The 16,909-nt window shown below is 40.7% G+C and overlaps 1 protein-coding gene across 1 annotated transcript in view; it reads left to right on the top strand.

The window, feature by feature from the left end:
• The window catches only part of LOC140202991 (uncharacterized), a 69,616-nt gene that overhangs the window by 3,861 nt on the left and 48,846 nt on the right, over window positions 1–16,909 (top strand). The window contains exon 2 of the mRNA XM_072268649.1: window positions 3,596–3,702. Coding sequence (XP_072124750.1) covers window positions 3,612–3,702 — 91 coding nt within the window. The 5' untranslated portion in view covers window positions 3,596–3,611. The remainder of the gene's footprint in view (window positions 1–3,595; window positions 3,703–16,909) is intronic.

Here is a 16,909-nt window from a genome sequence, read left to right as displayed (position 1 = left end):
CTCGTTACATGCGCATGCAGTTCAACTCTTTGAGTGATTATGCAGGAAGTTTGAAGCTAATTTATCAGTTAATAACTCAGCAGGGGTGATTGATAAGTTTGTGGCCTAAGGTAGAAGGAGATGAGTTATTAACTTCAAACTTTCTGCATAATCCCTCAGAGTTGAACTGCATGTGCATGTAATGAAAGCTGTATAACATATCTCCTTCTGCCTTAGGCCATGAACTTACTAATCATCCCTGCTGTGGGCACTTTCTGGAGGTCCAAGATTCGTATGCTCCACGACCACTGGACTAAGTGTATAAATGTAGGAGGGGACTATGTTGAAAAATAAATGTGCTAGGTTTTTAAAACTTGACTCCTCCTACCTTAGGCCACGAACTTATCAATTACCCCTCATATATTACAATGTTGATCTTTCAATGGAGCTATTTCCAGTGCTTGTTTCTGAGTTTGGTGATTATGCAGAAAAAGTATGGGACCAGTGCCTATTAAATATAATGATATTCAAGGCAATAACTGGATTACACTGGACAACAAAGATTTTGCTTCCTGAATACTTTTGGATGTATCTTATGGATTTTGTGCTGCTGATCATGAAAATCACCATGGAATTTCCCTATCACACACCATTATTTGGAAATTACCTAATTTGTGATTCCATTTCATAATTTGAATAAAGATATTGCCCACAAAGTTTTCTATCTTGTCCAGGCATGCATAGGCTGGGCAGATGACAGATTATAAATAAACAGGACATGGAATCTAGAGGAGACAGATGAAGGTGTACGAGCTGGAAACGGAAAATGCCACTGATAGGGATTTTGAACCCTTTATGTTGACCGAGCCTCATCTGATAACTCAATACGAGTTAAATGACCTGGTCAGAGACTTGGGTTTGTCAAGATTGCAAGGATGGAATCTCCTGTCACCAGACACAGAAGGATTTCAATATTTGAGTCAGCTGTTTCCGAAATTAATTGATGCCAAGATTAAGGAAGACGTTTTTGTTGGTCCACAAATCAAACAGATCATCAATGACAGGCAATTCAAAGAACTTCCAGTGGGACTGGAGAAATTTGCATGGAAAGCATTCAAGAGTGTTGTTAAAAATTTTCTTGGCAACTCCAGAGCATAAAATTGCGTGCAGCAGGTTGACACCATGCTTCAAGCATATAAGCATCTGGCGAAAAGGACTGCTCCACTCTGAATCTCAATAAATTAAAAATAAAAACTTGAAGTGCAACACGTCACTGAAGATTAATTTTCTGTATTTCCATTTAGACTTCCTTGTAAATCTTGGCACTGGTTTCACCAGGACATTGCGGTCATTGAGAAATAGGATCAGGGCAACTAGAATCCATCAATGCTGGCTGATTATTGGTGGACACTTCAGCAAGAAGCCGCCGGCACTGAGTACAAACAAAAATCATCATTAAAACATTTTTAGTTTAGTTGAACTATTGCTAAGTGTCAATACTGTTATGCAATTAGATGCATTATTTTCAATAAAAGTTGGTTCCTTGTTTCTCCAAATTCCTACATGATACAAGTAGTCTGAAATTATATTTGTGTTCAGCTTCAAGTGGTCTATCATAAATAAAGAAAACTGAGGAAATAATGCTTGGAAACATTTGTTGTCCAGTGTTATTTATGTAATTATGTGATGAAGAAAATTTAAATGACTTATTTCTCTCATTGAGACTGTTAAGTGTGGTGCTGCAAAATAGTTTATATGCTAATTACCTGTTGACATATACTAGATCACCACAGGACTTTTTCCTCACTTGAGTATCCTGAACCATCTGCTTTATAGGCCTGAAGGTTAAAGAATCAAAAATCTGGGTGCTGTCCTTAGAGAGAATTCCAAGAGTTTGGGATTGGATAACTAAATGAGCAATTTGAGTAATTGTAGAATTGAACTGAGGTCAACGGGGATTGGAAATCACTTTGGGATACAATTTCTGCATGTAAGTTAGCTGCTTGCTTTAATTAATTGAAGCATGTCGGAAAAAATTAGGGTTGGTTTGGAGGGAGTGACTTGTAGACATAATCCCACCTATATCAACTTTTAGTTTTATTTAGAGTTTTAAAAACACTTGGGTTCATTGTCAGATTGTCTGTATTAAAAGCATTTCATCATGTGCTTGGCTAATTAAAATGTGCTTAAACCTTAAATTAGTTTTTAAATTTTAAAATCAATGCTCAGAAATTAATGATGAATACTAAAACACTGCAATTCCTTTTCCCCCATGGACATGTGACTATTGCTAGTTAGTCACCAGCGCTTTTACTACGGGTTTTTGGCATTGGTTTATTATTGTCACGTACCAAGATACAGTGAAAATCTTGTCTTGTATATTGTTCATACAGATCAAATCATTGCACAGTGCTTTGACCTAGAATAATGTAAACAATAACAATGGAGAATAAAGTGTAAAGCCTGCTTTGAAGGCCAACGATAAAGTGCAATTGATAACGAGTTAGATTATGAGATCGAGTCTATCTTGCCAGACTCTTGAACGAACCTCTCGTATGATAACAGTGGGATAGAATCTGTCTTTGAGTCTGGTAGTACGTGTTTTCACGCTTTTGTGTTTTCTGTCCAAAGGGAGAAGGGAAAATGTCTGGGTGAGTGGTGATCTTCGATTTAACTGGCTATTTTACTGAGGCAGCTAGAGGTGTGGAGAATCCATATAGGGGAGACTGGTTCCCATGATGTACTGAGCTGTATCCACAGCTTTGCAGTTTCTTTCTGATGCATCAATAACAGTCAGTGTGAATCAACAGGGACGTGCCAGATTTCTCTAGCCGCCTGAGAAAATATGTGTTAGTGAGCTTGGGTATGGATTCAACATGGCTGGACCATCACAGACTGTCGGTGCTGTTCGCTCTAAGGAACTTGAAGCTTTCAACCCTCTCAACCTCAACATTGTTGATACAGACAGGAAGATGTTCACTGCACGACTCCCTCCACCGCTGCCCCGATGTCAATGACCAGCCCTTTTTGTTTTGTTTAACTGGTTGACTAAGAACTCAACAGACTACAAAAATAGAAGTTAGTAAGCTTTCTTTGTGATACAGGTTTGTAACAGAGCTTGAATGGATGAATGAATTGCTGCAGGGTAGGAGACCCTGGCAGTGTTCAGCTAGATAACGGCATCACTTATCAGTGGACATTGCAGTAAGTATAGGCAGTGGTTTTGGTAGTTTTGTAGAAATAATATACTTTTGGGAAGACTGACCAAAATGTAAGTGCTACAGGTGCCTTTGTGAAGATTAAGGTAATTCCAATCTAACAGGGAGACTTTTAGTGTCTTTCATGCTGTTTCAACTCGGCATCTGTTAGTCTAATTTTGGTATGATCCATACATTTGGTTTACTTGGTAGAAATTAGTTTAGAGGTTCTTGGTGTTCCTCCATCCATGCCAGGCCACTTTGAGCAAACTTTTCATATGTACTCGGACACAAATGTTTTATCTGAGTGCTGAGCTTGGGTGAGCAAGATTTTAGAACAAAACAGGAGAAATTATATTTGGCAAACAATAGATCAGTAGAAAGAAGAGTAATCACAATTATATTTTTGTCTTTTACAGTTGAGTGGAACTGCAGATGGAGCAGGCTGACGGTGTTATTGTAATAAGTGACACCGAAGGAGACAATGATGGCGAAAGTTCAGTGTTCATAATAGAAAATTCTCCAGGTCTGACCTTTTATTAATAGCTAATGAAGAATGTTTCGATTTGTTTTCCCTTGCAGACTGTGCTTGACTTGTAACATTTCCAGTAACTTTGATTTGTGTTTTTAGCCTTACACAAAACTGTACAGCACAAGAACAGGCTGACCCTTTGGCCCATAATGTCTGTGTCGAGCATTATGCCAAATTAAACTAATCAGATCTCCCTGTGTATCGTCGTATTCCCTGCCTGTTTACGTGCCTGTTTAATTGCTTCTCAAAAGTTACTATTGTATCTACTTTCACCACCCTGCCCTGGTAGCATGTTACAAAAACCTACAAACCTGAGTTTATTAAACAAAACTTACCTCATAAATCTTTAAATTTTCCTTCTCTCACCCTAGTGCTATGTCCTCTGATGTTTGTCATTTCCAGTGGGGGTGGGGGGGTGGTAGAGGGAGGATACTGACTATCCTATCCATGCCCCATAATTTGTACTTCTATCAGATTGTCCCTCAGCCTCTGATGCTGCAGAGAAAATGATCCAAATTTGTCCAATCTTGTAGCTAATACGCTTTAATCTTGGCAGCATCCTGATGAACTCTTATACACCTCTTCCAAAGCCTTCACAAGCTTCCTGTAATGCAGTGACCAGAACTATGCACTTGACTGAAGTTGTGGCTTAACCAACATTTTATGCAGCTGCAACATGACTTTTATAATCAACACCTAGCTGACGAAAGCAAATCTTGATGACTGACGTAACCAAACTCTAAATTAGAATTTGGGGCAGAATTAAATTTCAAAATTATGATTATTGATCTGAGGTGTCAGTAATTTAGTACAGAGGAACTAATAATTGCAAGACTAACTGATTGTAAAATAAGCCTGTTTCTATTCTGTGCTATGTTCTGTGAAATTATCTCCCTTTTTTTTCATGTGGGCTACTTTTCTCATAGACTCTCAAACTTGTTCTTCAATGTTCTGCATTGATCACACAAGTAAAGCTTGCTGGTTGGAAGTTCTAAGTGCGAATGTTGGTTTCAGTCTGAAGTTATCAACAATAAAATTATAAACATAAAAGTAAAAAATTTGCATAAATGAATCTTAACTGATAGAAGTGGACATGATGTGATTTCACAAAGTGACAAAGCAATAAAGCTGTTCATAGAAAATACAGTTAAGTATAATCCAGATGTGTGTGAATAGTTGGTTTCATTGTCATCTGTAACAAAAATTTTTAAGACTTAGGACAAATCTCTTCATATCCTGTACCTATCTTAGTTATTATGAGTGGGCCTTTTGGAGTACCTGGAAGATGCTTGTTAATGTTAATTGGCTCATTTTTGCAATGATTTTGTAACAGATGCAGATGAATTTTATTATTGAGTACATTCTCTCAGCCCACCTCCAGTTTCACCTTGGGCATTTGCCTTTTTCTGGCAGTTCCTATTTGTACAGGTTATTCCCACTCTACTTTGACTACCTCTTGCATTTTTTGTTTTGCTTTGATATTTAATGCACTTCCATGTCAATTCCAGTAACTATTGTTGTCTCCCTGCAAATGTGTCCCTTTCTGCTACCTCAGTACTATTTTTCTTTTGAAATATCACCTGAAAAAAATCAACATTAAACCCTGGATCTCCGAGTTTACACTCTTCCTAACTAGCCCATGATAATGCTTGCTACAAGCACTTGCTTTACTTTTTCATCCAGTACTATCATCAGTCCTTTCCTTTTCTCCCTTGTATTAGTCTCCAGTTCTCTGGTAGTAACCGTGAGAATTTTATATGCACATATTTGTAAAGTTTGTAGCAAAAGGAATATTTTTTAAATTGGTTTGTTAAGAATAGACTAGCCCATGTAAATTAAGTTAGTGAATTATTTGAACAAGTTTGGGGTAGTCTTCCTCAAATGATCAGAATTGGCAGACCAGATTTAGCAACCTACTGACATTCCCAAGAAATTATATCAATTAGGATTGTATTTGAAAGGGGAGTACATGAAATAGTTTTTAAACTATTGAATCTGGTTAAGTTTTTGACTAGTTTATTAAGATAGAGCCAGTTCACAATTAATTGAGAATAATGTGTTCTTTGGTAAAATTACATCATAACTAAGGTATGTAATTCAAGCAGTTTATGTTCGTGAGGGGAAAATATGCTGAATGAAGAAGTGAGGCAGAACTCAAAACTTGCAACCTGAAGGATTTGTGAAGAGCAAAAAATGTAACCAAATAGCAAGAGCTACAAATAAGAAATGTACGGTAAATATCAAAATCAATGGACACCTTTTTGCAAGTGTGGGTAAAAGGTGATAGGGAGGGATAAGTGTCCCCTTCTGGTGATGGTGTTATTGTAAATCAGTCACAAACAAGAGAAAATCTGTAGATGCTGGAAATCCAAGCAACGCACACAAAATACTGGAGGAACTCAGTAAGCCAGGCAGCATCTATGGAAAAGAGTACAGTCAGCGTTTCGGGCTGTGACAAGAATACACATAGATTAAGATGTTAGCTGTCCTGTGCTGGCACCAGTGGGATCAGCAGTTGGTCTGCCACCTGTCTTCAGGAGAGAGAGAGAGAGAGAAGGAAAACAATGGAGCAGCATTTGGAGATGTTAATGAAGGGACGGGAGAGTTTAACGGAAGGAGAGCTGTCAAGATCGGCTCCCCCTTTGAACCCTGAACTGTTTGAAGTGATGGACAGGCGATACCCCAGCAGGGGGATAAAAAGGGACAGGTTCGCTAAGGCAAAACACACACGACACCCCGAGGTAACGAGACCCTGGAAGCGATGCGTCTCCCACAAGTCGGTGGGAAGTTTTGGACGGCTGGTCGCAGGATCAAGCCATAGACACACAGAGTGGAAAGGTACAATCAGCGGGAACCTGGTGTGTGTCCGCCCTTGCCTGGGTGCCAGGTTCACCGCAGAGAAACGATCGTATCTGGAAACGGAGGGGTCACGGTCGGTGGCCTCAGATGACATCACAAAGGGCTCTCACGAAAGCTGACTGCGAAGAATATCAAGGGTCTGTGTGTGGAAGCCGTTTGAATATTCATTCGTTTTGCTCTCTCTCTCCTCCCCCCCGCCCCCCCCCCCCCCCCCCACTGTTCATCTCCCACGGCAGCGATTACTGCCAACTGAACTGAACTAAATTGAACTGAACTTTGCGTCACTTTGAAACTGGTCATTTACCCCTAGACAACGATAGAGCTTGATGATCCTGTTATCTTAATTCTGTGTACATGTGTGTTTATCATTGCTGAACTGTTGCATTTATTATCCTTTTGATTAGAGTACTGTGTTGCTTGTTTCTTTAATAAAACTTTCTTAGTTCTAGTAATCCAGACTCCAACTGAGTGATCCATTTCTGCTGGTTTGGCAACCCAGTTACGGGGTACGTAACAGGGCCGAGAGGTCGACTGTACTCTTTTCCATAGATGCTGCCTGTCTGGTCTACTGAGTTCCTCCAGCATCTGTGTGTTGCCTTGTTGTAAATATTGAATAATTAATTTCTGTCAGTACTTGTACTCAACCTCTCAGGGAAAGTTCAGTAGGTACATTTAATGTCAGAGAAATGTAATACTGAATTGGGGTGTGCTGAAATTGATGTAAGCAAAGTAACAGTGATGTAGAAAATAACAAATTTCCAACACCGAGGATAGCCTTTTGGGTTTTCATAGGAAGTAGATGAGTCCAGATGAAGGGTTTCAACTTGTCATGCCAGCTTACAAACAAGAGAAAATCTGGAGATGCTGGAAATCAAAGCAATACACACAAAATACTGGAGAACTTAACTGGCCAGGCAGCAGTTGACATTTCTGGCCAAGACCCTTCATGCCAACTGTCTGTTTAACCTTCCCGGATGCTGTCATATCTGCTGAGTTCCTTCAGCAGCTTTCTTTTTCGTGCCGTGTCAGGAGTTAGTTCAGGATTTTTTATCTTTTGGATTATAAAAAATTACACACAACTTTGCTGTTTGAATAGGAACAATAATTAGCTTTTGTCAGGAAATTTTTTAATGATATTAAGGACAGTGCGTCTGAATATGTGGAATATTCACCTGTATAAGAAAGGGAATTAGATGAAAGTTTGTCGAGCTTAATAAGGTTGTTCCTGGGTAGTAAGTAATGTAGTGGTTGATAAATGTCTATGGATGTTATTTCTATGTGGATTTCCAGATTTTTATGTGTGATGTTCCTTTTATAAGATTATAGCTACTGTTAAAACTTAGAGAGCTGATAATTATTGACATACTTTGAAAAATTATTAACATCCTTTTTTTTAAAGGACTAAATTATGTTAACAGATATCGGGGAGGAAAAATATTAAATAATTAACTTTATTTGTAAAGTCTATCAAAACATAAAAACACACAGTGAAATGTGTCATTTTGCATCAATGCCCAACACAGTCCAAGGATGTGCTGGGGGTAGCCCGCAAATGTCACCATGCTTCCAGCGCCAACGTAGCTTGCCCACAGATTACTAATCTGAGCCATATGTGTTTGGAATGTGGGAAAAACCAGAGGAAGCCGACGTGGTCACGAGAATGTACAAACTCATTGCAATCAGAGGAGGGAATTTGAGTTTAATTGTCATTCAACCATACATGAATATAGCCAAACGAAACAGCATTACTATGGGGTCAAGGTGCACAACACAGTACGAACAGTCACATACAGCACAAAGCGCACATAAGATAGCAAGCACAAATTGTATCACTATCACACAACAAGAGTCAAAAACTGGCGCCATCAATCCATCAGAACCCATCTCCTCCAGCCTGGACACCGCACCACACTGTCCCTGACACTGTGGCTTGAGGCTTAGTCCATGCACGTACAAGACTACAAGCCCATATAGGATATCAGGGAAAAAAAATACAAACACACAAAATATGCCTGTATATAGTCAGACCCTTCAGCCCATCGAAAACTTCAGTTCGCCGCACCACCCCCAGGGGAGCGCACTAGCCCTGGCGCCCCCAACCCTCAAGCGATACTGTGGCTTCAGGGCAGGTCCTTGTGTGTACAAGATAACTAGCCCATAGAGAATATCAGTAAAAATGCAACCACACAAAATGTACATAGTTCAGTATCTTAGGCCCATAAAAGAGCTCATCTTCAACCGAGTGAATACTGTGAGGGTAGCCCTGACTCCAGACCCCCGGTGGAATACACTGGCTCAGATGCCTTTCTCCCAGCAACTGTAAAACAGGTGACCCTGCAGCTTGAGGTTGAGTCCTTGCAGCTCCCTACCTGCCATCTGCTGTTGTTCTCAACAAATAAATTAGCAAATTGAAATTGTGGCACACCAGATTAACAAGGTCCAAAGGGGTGATGTGATCACAAGAAAAGCGACCATGACAGCCCCATGCTATTAAACTGTAAACCTCCATCTACTCAGGCAGCAGCATGTTGCGCAGCTCCTTCATTTTCTCCACCAGCGAGCAACTCACCGATGGTGTAAACCTGCAGTACTTTAAGTTCTTGATGTATTGCAGGATCTTGCAATCATTAAAAATATTTCTTGTCAAATCTTTTTTATTGCATTATAATCAGTTAAATGAACATATCAATACTAATAATACCAAGAGAACTTTAGATTTTACTATTGGGCAATTAATATCTGAAATTTAACCTTTTGGACCCAAGAGTTTGATAAAACCCAAAGTCCAAGGTGGTTGAATCTTGAATGTGAGTCTGTGCAAGGATTTTCATTGATGTCTATTTTAGGGGCTTCGCTCCCCTTTGCATTTACTAAATTGAACAAACAAATTACTACCCAGTAATTAAATATACAATACGAATATGGTTCCAATTTCGTAAATTTTTTGATTTGAATAAATTTACCCTTTCCAGCCCTATTTTTAGTTTTTTTCAACCATCCAGAATTGATCAAGCCTTTCTTTGGAAAATGAAAGGATTAAACTGTTTTCATGATTTATTTATAGATAACTTTTATGTCTTTTGAACAGTTATCTAATAAGTACAACTTACCTAGATCGCACTTTTTTGGATATCTACAGATTAGAAATTTTTTTGAATGTTACTTTGCCTACCTTTCCAATGTCACATCAAATTGATATTACGGAAAAAATTTTGTGTTTAAATCCTTTACAAGAGAGTGTAATAACAACTATCTACGACTTGATTATGAAAATCCCTTCAGGGGTATCTGATAAAATAATGAATGGGAAAGAGAACTTGAAGTAAATATATCCATAGAAGAATGGGAAAAGATTCTTAAATTAGTTAGTACTTCTTCAATGTGTGCTAGACATACTTTAATACAATTTAAAGTGGTTTGTAGAACATATATGTCAAAAGATAAACTAGCCCGTTTTTATTCCCATATAAACCCTATGTGTGACAGATGTAACTCTGAGGTTGCTTCTTGAACCCATATGTTTTGGTGCTGCCCTCTTTTGGAAAACGTACTGGAAAGACATCTTTGATATTGTTTCAGCAGTTTTACATATTGATTTACAACTTCATCCTATTACTGCAATTTTTGGATTACCAATGATTGATTCTAATTATTTATCATCTTCAGCCTGCTGTTTGATAGCATTTGTTACGCTGATGGCCAGAAGATCCATTTTATTTAAATGGAAAGATTTTGATCCCCCTATTACATTTCAATGGTTTTCTCAAACTATACTTGTTTAAACCTGGAAAAAATCAGGAGTAGCACGGTTAATTCCTCGATTAAATTTGAGGAAACTTGGGAGTCCATTATTCAATATTATCCTAATATTGTTTATGGAAGGAAGAATGGAGTCAAGGACAGAATAATTATAATTGACAGTCCAGTTTTTTTTTCTATTTTGTTTTCTGTTTAGTTTAGGGGGGTTTTGTGTTTTTTTTCTAGAACAAATCTTTTGAACTTTTTCTCGGTTTCAGTTATCAAGCGATCGGGAGGACTTGTCTGGATATGATATTTGAAACTTATGTTTGTATATATGATTGCTATTATTGTAATCCTGTTCTCTTGGTATTGTCATTAAAAACATTTAATGATTGCAGTAGCACCTTCTGTTGACCCCTGTCGAAGCTGCTGTGACCAAACATGCGGCTATCTTACCAGAACTGAACCCTGACCTTCGTCACTGGTGCTGTAAAGTGTTTACACTAACTGCTATGTCAGCGTGCCACCTTCAGGTGCAAGGTTTGGACCAGAATCGATTAGGAAAGAGAACTTTTAAATAACAATGTGTGGATTATGAAAATTATCATCGATGTACAGTTTCAGAAGTGAGAAAGGTGCTGGAATTCCAAAGCAACCCATACAAAATGCCAGATCAGATCAGCAGGTTAGGCAGTATCTATGAGAATAAATAGTCGATGAAGGGGCCTCTGCCCGACACATCGACTGTTTATTCATTTCTATAGATGCTGCCTGACCTGCTGAATTCCTCCAGCACTTTGTTTTGCTATGAGGGGGGAAAGCGAAGGTGAGCAGACAGGTAGTGCAGAGCACCCCTGTAGCCATTCCCCTGAATAATAAGTTTACGGTCCTGGATACTGTTGGCGGGGATGACCGACCAGGTGTGAACCACGGTGGCAGGGCCTCCGGCACTGAGTCTGACCCTGTGGTGCAGAAGGGTAGGACGGAGAAGAGGAGAGCTGTCGTCATTAGAGACTCTATAGTCAGGGGAGCAAACAGGAGATTTTGTGGACGTGAGAAGGACACCCGCATGGTTTGTTGCCTCCCGGGTGCCAGGATCCGGGATGTCTCTGACCGGGTGCATGACATCCTGGTACGAGAGGGAAAGCAACCAGAAGTCGTGATACATGTTGGGACCAATGACATAGGTAGGAAGAGGGATGAGGTCCTGAAGTGTGAGTTTCGGGAACTAGGCAGAAGGCTGAAGAACAGGACCTCAAGGGTGGCGTTCTCAGCATTGCTGCCAGTGCTACGTGACAGTGATGGTAAGAATTGGAGGAGATGGCAGTTGAATGCGTGGCTGAGGAGTTGGTGCAGGGAGCAGAGTTTTAGATTTTTAGATCATTGGGATTTCTTCTGGGAAAGGTGGGACCTGTACAGATTGAATGGGTTGCACTTGAACTCGAGGGGGAGCAATATCCTTGCAGGTAAGTTTGCTAGCATGGTTTGGGAGGGTTTAAACTAATTTGCAAGGGGGATGGGACCTGGAGCGATAGAGCAGTGAAAGAAGTGCATGGAGTAAACCCAGATCTAACATACAGTGAGGCTTTGAGGAAAAAGAAGCAGAATAAACGGTGTAAAGACAGTAAGGTAGAAGGGCTGAAATGTGTGTACCTCAATCCAAGAAGCATCAGGAACAAAGGTGATGAACTGAGAGCTTGGATACATACATGGAATTATGATGTACTGGCCATTACAGAGACTTGGCTGGCACCAGGGCAGGAATGGATTCTCAATATTCCTGGATTTCAGTGCTTTAAAAGAGAGAGGGTGGAAAAAGGGGAGGAGGGGTGGCATTACTGGTCAGGGATACTATTACAGCAACAGAAAGGGTGGGTAATGTAGCAGGATCCTCTTTTGAGTCAATATGGGTGGAAGTCAGGAACAGGAAGGGAGCAGTTACTCTATTGGGGGTATTCTGTAGGCCCCCTGGTAGCAGCAGAGATACAGAGGAGCAGATTGGGAGGCAGATTTTGGAAAGGTGCAAAAATAACAGGGTTGTTATCATGGGTGACTTTAACTTCCCTACTATTGATTGGCACTTGATTAGTTCCAAGGGTTTAGATGGGGCAGAGTTTGTGAAGTGTGTCATGGACGGATTCCTGTCACAGTATGTGGACAGGCCGACTAGGGGGGAATGCCATACTAGATCTAGTACTCGGTGATGAACCGGGTCAGGTGACAGATCTCTCAGTGGGTGAGCATCTGGGGGACAGTGACCACCACTCCCTGGCCTTTTGCATTATCATGGAAAAGGATAGAATCAGAGAGGACAGGAAAATTTTTAATTGGGGAAAGGCAAATTATGAGGCTCTAAGGCTAGAACTTGCGGGTGTGAATTGAGATGATGTTTTTGCAGGGAAATGTACTATGGACATGTGGTCGATGTTTAGAGATCTCTTGCGGGATGTTAGGGATAAATTTGTCCCGTTGAGGAAGATAAAGAATGGTAGGATGAAGGAACCATGAGTGACAAGTGAGGTGGAAAATCTAGTCAGGTGGAAGAAGGCAGCATCCATGAGGTTTAGGAAGCAAGGATCAGATGGGTCTATGGAGGAATATAGGGAAGCAAGAAAGGAGCTTAAGGGGCTGAGAAGAGCAAGAAGGGGGCATGAGAAGGCCTTGGCGAGTAGGGTAAAGGAAAACCCCAAGGCATTCTTCAATTATGTGAAGAAAAAAAGGATGACAGGAGTGAAGGTAGGACCGATTAGAGATAAAGGTGGGAAGATGTGCCTGGAGGCTGTGGAAGTGAGCGAGGTCCTCAATGAATACTTCTCTTCGGTATTCACCAATGAGAGGGAACTTGATGGTGAGGACAATATGAGTGAGGTTGATGTTCTGGAGCATGTTGATATTAAGGGAGAAGAGGTGTTGGAGTTGTTAAAATACATTAGGACAGATAAGTCCCCGGGGCCTGACGGAATATTCCCCAGGCTGCTCCAAGAGGCGAGGGAAGAGATTGCTGAGCCTCTGGCTAGGATCTTTATGTCCTCGTTGTCCACGGGAATGGTACCGGAGGATTGGAGAGAGGCGAATGTTGTTGCCCTTGTTCAAAAAAGGTAGTAGGGATGGTCCGGGTAATTATAGACCAGTGAGCCTTGCGTCTATGGTGGGAAAGCTGTTGGAAAAGATTCTTAGAGATAGGATCTATAGGCATTTAGAGAATCATGGTCTGATCAGGGACAGTCAGCATGACTTTGTGAAGGGCAGATCGTGTCTAGCAAGCCTGATAGAGTTCTTTGAGGAGGTGACCAGGCATATAGATGAGGGTAGTGCAGTGGATGTGATCTATATGGATTTTAGTAAGGCATTTGACAAGGTTCCACGTGGTAGGCTTATTCAGAAAGTTAGAGGGCATAGGATCCAGGGAAGTTTGGCCAGGTGGATTCAGAATTGGCTTGCCTGCAGAAGGCAGAGGGTGGTGGTGGAGGGAGTACATTCGGATTGGAGGATTGTGACTCGTTGTGTCCCACAAGGATCTGTTCTGGGACCTCTACTTTTCGTGAATTTTATTAACGACCTGGATGTGGGGGTAGAAGGGTGGGTTGGCAAGTTTGCAGATGACACAAAGGTTGGTGGTGTTGTAGATAGTGTAGAGGATTGTCAAAGATCGCAGAGAGACATTGATAGGATGCAGGAGTGGGCTGAGAAGTGGCAGATGGAGTTCAACTTGGAGAAGTGTGAGGTGGTACACTTTGGAAGGACAAACACCAAGGCAGAGTACAAAGTAAAGGGCAGGATACTTGGTAGTGTGGAGGAGCAGAGGAATCTGGGGGTACATGTCCACAGATCCCTGAAATTTGCCTCACAGGTGGATAGGGTAGTTAAGAAAGCTTATGGGGTGTTGGCTTTCATAAGTCGAGGGATAGATCTTAAGAGTCGCGATGTAATGATGCAGCTGTATAAAACTGGCTAGGCCACACTTGGAGTACTGTGTCCAGTTCTGGTCACCTCACTATAGGAAGGATGTGGAAGCATTGGAAAGGGTACAGAGGAGATTTACCAGGATGCTGCCTGGTTTAGAAAGTATGGATACTCTTTGGAGAGGAGGAGGATGAGAGGAGACATGATAGAGGTGTACAAGATAATAAGAGGAATAGATAGAGTGGATAGCCAGCGCCTCTTCCCCAGGGCACCACTGCTTTATACAAGAGGACATGGCTTTAAGGTAAGGGGTGGAAAGTTCAAGGGGGATATTAGAGGAAGGTTTTTTACTCAGAGAGTGGTTGGTGCGTGGAATGCACTGTCTGAGTCAGTGGTGGAGGCAGATACACTAGTGAAGTTTAAGAGACTACTGGACAGGTGTATGGAGGAATTTAAGGTGGGGGCTTATATGAGAGGCCGGGTTTGAGGGTTGGCACAACATTGTGGGCCGAAGGGCCTGTACTGTGCTATACTATTCTATGAATGTATCATCAGCCTAATGCATCTCTCGTTTGCTCCACTCAGTTTCCATGGCATTTGAGAGATGCATCAAACTGATGCCCCTTCTAAGTCGGAAGAAGTCCAGCACTATCAGCTCTGATTTCACAGAAACCACTGAAAACCAAGTATACCCCTCTGCAGTCTGGAGGGGTCTTGTCAGAAGTGGTTCTCGTGGAAGAATTTCTACCAAAAAGCCAATCCTTCAAGAGACTCACCTATGCACAAAAACACAAGGACCGGGTGCTGAATAATGGTGGCAAGTGCTCTGGACTGATGAGTCAAAGTTTTACATTTTTGGCTCAAACAGGAAGCAGTTTGTCCGCAGAAGAACTGGAGAACACCATATGGATGCATGTCTGCAGCAAAAGCGAAGGTTCCCTGTAGGTTTGGGGCTGCATTTCTGCAAAAGGAGTTGGTGATCTGGTCAGAATTAATGGAATCCTCAATCCTGAGAAATACAAGCAGATTCCCATCCATTGTGCAATACCACCAGGGAGGCACCTGGTTGGTCCCAACCTCATTCTGCAGCAGGACAATGACTCCAAACACAAGACCGAGATCATGAAGAGCTACCTTTAGGAGAAAAGAAGAACAAGGAGCTCTGCAACAGATGATATGGCATCCACAGAGCCCTTATCTCAACATCATTAAGGCTGTTTGGTGTTATCTGGTGAGACAAAAGCAAGCAAGACAGCCAAAGTCTGCAGAAGAATTTGGCAAGTTCTCCAAGATACTTGGAACATCTGATTTTCTTATAAGCTGCACAACAGCGTACCTCAGAGAACTGATGCAGTTTTAAAGGCAAAGATTGATCACACTAAATATTGATATGGATTCAGTTTTTTTACTGTTTACTGCTCTTTGTAGTAATCTTTTGATTTTTAGGAACTTTTCATTACTTTTTAAAGCATCTTCACTTTACAGTGTCAATATGCCTGAGAATTTTTCACAGTACACTCTATAGCAGGGTTTCTCACCCGGGGTTCTGCGGAACCCTAGGATTATGCGAATGGTTGCTAGGGGTTCCGCGAAGTGCGTTTTCTGAGCAGTGAATGGACTTGCCCAATCTGGGCTGTGACATCAGGTTCTCCCTCCTGAATTACCTCCCCCTGGGTGAGGGACCCTTTCTCTGAATCTTCTGCTCAGTCTGAGAACTTCTCTTTGAGAGAAGAGGAAGAACTTCGTGAGCTGTAGTCTGATCATGCATTCAAGATGAAGTTTACTGCCCTGCCTCTGAATAAGTTCCAGATTTCTGAATGAAAGAAGGGCATTCTGCCATTCATAGGAAAGCAATGGAACATTTTGCTGCAGTTTTTAACTTGCATGTGTGTGCAAGCCTTTTCTTGTTTAACAAATCATCTCATTTCAGTTGAAGGTGAAATCCATGTGTGCTTATCTCAAGTTCGACCCACAATTGAGTATTTGTGCAGCAAAAAACAAGCACGGGTTTCAAATGGTAGGCCTATACATGAGCCTGAACATGTCACTTAATAAGAAAATATTTTTACAAAGTTTTGTATGAAATCATCTTGGGCTATATTTTTATTCATATTGCTTTGGCTTATGGTTTTTAGTATCTTTACTATTTAACATCTTCAATAAATTTTTATGTTTAAATAACATTAATTAAAATCAATTTACAACCTTTATTTGAACTAAATCTACTGAGCCTACCTTTAGAAAAATTAAATCCCATTTTGGCTTAAGCCAGTTACTTAATAGAAATTCATTATGTTTTCCTTATGAGTTTTTAAAATTTATGAAAGGGAAAGAGAGATTAATTTCAAGAAAGGTAAGCTAAGCTTAACTACATGTTCTTTTTTCCAGTAAAGGTTGGCAAAAAATTCATTCTCTACCGAAATAGCATTGACAATAATTTTTTTTGATTATTATATCTACTGAACACTTACTGAACTGAGTAAGCTGTAGATATAATAATTTTTATATAGGGTTTCCCTGAAACCTAAAAATTATTTCAAAGTTTCCTCCAGGGCAGAAAGGTTGAGAAAGGATGCTCTATAAAAATCATCAAAAAAAGAGTAATTAGAATGTCACTGTGTTGATTAGTGTGCAATGGTATAGAAGTTAGACTGCAGCCATTCAGAATCCTGGAGTACATGAGCAGTTCTTGGTACAT

The sequence above is a fragment of the Mobula birostris genome, chromosome 9 (assembly GCF_030028105.1).
Source record: "Mobula birostris isolate sMobBir1 chromosome 9, sMobBir1.hap1, whole genome shotgun sequence".
NCBI classification, from domain to species: Eukaryota; Metazoa; Chordata; class Chondrichthyes; order Myliobatiformes; family Myliobatidae; genus Mobula; species Mobula birostris.
Note: the sequence above shows the minus strand (reverse complement) of the source record. Positions and strands in the feature narration are given on the sequence as shown.